Source organism: Cibotium barometz, chromosome 12, assembly GCF_041138505.1.
Source record: "Cibotium barometz isolate CiBa-2024 chromosome 12, ASM4113850v1, whole genome shotgun sequence".
Lineage (NCBI taxonomy): Eukaryota > Viridiplantae > Streptophyta > Polypodiopsida > Cyatheales > Cibotiaceae > Cibotium > Cibotium barometz.
In genome coordinates this window covers 9,864,064-9,867,232 of record NC_141057.1, presented here as the reverse complement: position 1 = coordinate 9,867,232, position 3,169 = coordinate 9,864,064, and the positions used below count along the sequence as shown (strand labels likewise).

The 3,169-nt window shown below is 41.0% G+C and overlaps 1 protein-coding gene across 2 annotated transcripts; it reads right to left on the bottom strand.

The window, feature by feature from the left end:
• Positions 1–268: 268 nt before the first annotated feature.
• On the bottom strand, positions 269–2,643 carry LOC147633034 (nuclear transcription factor Y subunit B-1-like). 2 transcript variants are annotated; one of them, XM_086805782.1, is made up of 2 exons: positions 2,434–2,643; positions 269–2,055 (listed from the first exon to the last, which is right to left on the bottom strand). In XM_086805782.1, the coding sequence occupies exon 2, from the start codon at positions 2,048–2,050 to the stop codon at positions 1,523–1,525; it is 528 nt and encodes a 175-aa protein (XP_086661908.1). In that variant the 5' UTR covers positions 2,051–2,055; positions 2,434–2,643; the 3' UTR covers positions 269–1,522. The 2 variants fall into 2 exon arrangements, with proteins under 2 accessions (XP_086661908.1, XP_086661907.1); XM_086805781.1 differs by lacking the exon at positions 2,434–2,643 and adding an exon at positions 2,306–2,422 and having other exon boundaries at positions 270–2,055.
• Between the last annotated feature and the right edge of the window lie 526 nt (positions 2,644–3,169).

Below are 3,169 nucleotides of genomic sequence, written 5' to 3'. Positions count from 1 at the left end.
TATCCTCTTACAAATCTATATATATGTATTTGATTTCAAGATCAGAGTATACTTTTGCTTTTTATGTTTTTTAATCTACCTTGCAAAGGTAGTAACCGTTGCAATAGTTTTTTTGACAACAGCTTTGGGTCTATCTTTGATGGTTAAATAATGAAATGGTTTGCCTAGCTTATTCTTACCAAATGGCGTATGAGTTTATATCTTAAGTTGAAACGTAAACGAAAAAGAAAGGTAAACTATTAACCAATCCTTTTCTTCTTGGTAACTCTGTGATGGAAATTGTGGCCCATGAGTTTTGTAAGTCAAGTGCTTGAGTTATCCTCTACGTTTCATGTGCATTTAGGGCTAAGAAAACATGTACACCATGGAACCCTGCTATAATTAACAAAATACTGCTCTGTGAGACACCCAGCTAAGAGCTAGGTCTAGATACCGAAGTTTGAGCTTGTGTGAGGATTGGGCGTGTGGGAGCATTCCTGTTTGGGGTTACATTGAATTGCCTTGTAAAGTTTGTCATTGAAAAGTTATGAAGGGAAAGATAGTTCTAATATTTGGAGAAGACTTGATCTATGCATTGTCAAAACTCATTTGAGCTAGAAAAAATTTGCCAACATTTTTGAGGTTTTGTAACTAACATTCAATCCTCAAGACGACAGGCTCGATTTGGACGTTTGAATGATGGTCATTACTCACAACAAGAGGTCAAGCGAGGCATACCAAGGTAGTCTCATGGAGAGAGGCATTAAAAAACCCATAGGATAGTAGGGAAAGAACAGTGTTCAACGTCTATCATATACTTAAGGTGCAAAATGTCTCGACTGTTGACGGATGAAGAAAGCACGCACGCGGAAAGCCGTGTTGAAGAAACCCATGTGTCATAGAAAATCTCCTGCCCCCTACCTTAACAGGGATAACAAAAACAAACCAAGAAAAATTGCCACATTGTCATGGCATATTTTGTCCACTACTTTGCTGGCTATCGCCTCTCATAATGTATATGTATATGTATATGTGCACTCAACGTCCTGTATTGTTCATTTACTCATCTCTTGTACTCTCCATCATTATAACCACTACTTTGCTGGCTATCGCCTCTCATAATGTATATGTATATGTATATGTGCACTCAACATCCTGTATTGTTCATTTACTCATCTCTTGTACTCTCCATCATTATAACATGCATCATCCCGGACGGACACTCCTGCATCATGTTATATATACTGCCTCATCACCCCCTTATCACATATACGCTTGTTCTGCTTCATCACCTTTAGTGATAGATGCTCATACTATTTAGTCAACACTAATGGTGTAAGCTCATTAGCTCTTATGATATAAGCTCACACTGGCTCCCTACTATCACCATAAGCTAACAACCCTCATCACTTTCTATCATGTAAGCTCACCATCATGCTTTTTATGCTTCCAAACTGTCTTATCAAGCTCAACATCAACCATGTAAGCCAAGCAATTCTACACCATTGATCAGGTGGGCATGTTTCACTAATCCCTGCTTATGTTAGATTTTATATTGAGGATATGGGTCAAAGGAGGGCATGGTTGCCCCAGTTGCCACATCTCTCCGGAAGCCCAGAGATGGGTTATACAAGCTGCCGCCGCCGCTGCCATAGATAGAAGAGGGCATGGCCAATCTGGGTTCCTGCTTGATGGTGGGGAGTGGCTCCCCTCTCAAGGCCCCTTTATGGTCGCCTTCAATTTCTCTGTATTTTTGAAGGTAGAGAGAGAGGGGTTGGATGTAGTCATCAAACCCTAGTTTGCACATGGCCCACAGAACATCTTCAGCTGTAATGGTTTTCCTTTTCTCCCTCTGGCATTTGTCATTGGCTTCACTTGTGATGAAGCTTATGAACTCTGAAACGCACTCTTGGATGGTCTCCTTGGCATCATCTGCTATCTTTGCATGTGCTGGAAGCACCTTCCTCATTATCCTTATCACGTTCGCGATCGGCATCAGCCGGTCCTGCTCCCTCACATTCGCATGCGGCGTTCCTTCATCTGAGCTTCTTGTAGCATGGCTTGCTGCCATCAAACCTGCAATAAATTTGAAACATCATCAAAAGCAGCAATTAGCCACACTTCAATGTGAAGCAAAGAGAAAAGCAAAGGTGAGAAGCTTAAAATTGAAGAAAACCCTATCATAAAGAAAAACCAGAAATTGAAAGAAAAAAGCCATCGAGGCCGTCTGAGGCATGGAAGAAAGACCCATTTAAGAGAGGACAGAGAGGGGGGGAACCCTCCAAAACCCCTAAAAAGAACAAGTAAGAAGGATTGGCAAACTCACTGTTCTTCATGTATGGAAGCCTGTGAGGAGGTTCCCTGAGTATGAGCTTTAAAAGGGAAGGCAAGCGGAACTTTCCAGAAAGTAAAAGCATTCCTTTCTTTGAGAGAGAGAGAGAGAGAGAGACTTGCCTGGCAAGGCTTTTGTTATTGTTCACCATAGCTCCAACTCACAACCACATCGTTCACATGTAAACACACACACACACACTATATATATAGTTTTGTGCTCAACCACACCCCATGGGTGTGTTTCTAGCCTAGTGAGCACTCTGTTGTTGTTGTTGTGGTGGTGGTGGTGGTGGTCACTCTATAGGTGTGTGCATGCCCGCTTGTGCAGGTGTGTTAGGTGACATCTGCCATGAAACTCAAGTGCTTGCCCCCCATGGAGAGTTGGCTCTTCTTGTGCCTAATCAAACTCTCTTCTTCAATGCAAAATAGTGTGCATCTACATCATTGCCCCTTCTTGACTAGAGAATTGCACTAGAGTGAGGGAGGCCAATTATGACGACCTTTTAGGGTTGTGAGTGTGTGTTCTTGTGGTTTGTACACAAAACAAGGTAAGCAATAGTTTATGTGCAATGTTTGTGCATGTGCATGCACATGCGAGTGTGTATGTGTGTGCATGCAAGCACACATCTCTCTTCCTCTCTCATCTTTTCGAGAAGAAAATCATATTTACCATTAAGTAATCAAATAGTTATGATTACCTAGTGATATAACCTAATTGTAAGAATGCGAATAAAGGAGATTTTACTATAATCAATTTCATTGTCAACCTAACAAAATCTTGTGACAAAAATGGAATACGAGGATTTGGTTAAACAAACATGACTATAAACATTAAATAAAGAAAAATAAAATATCA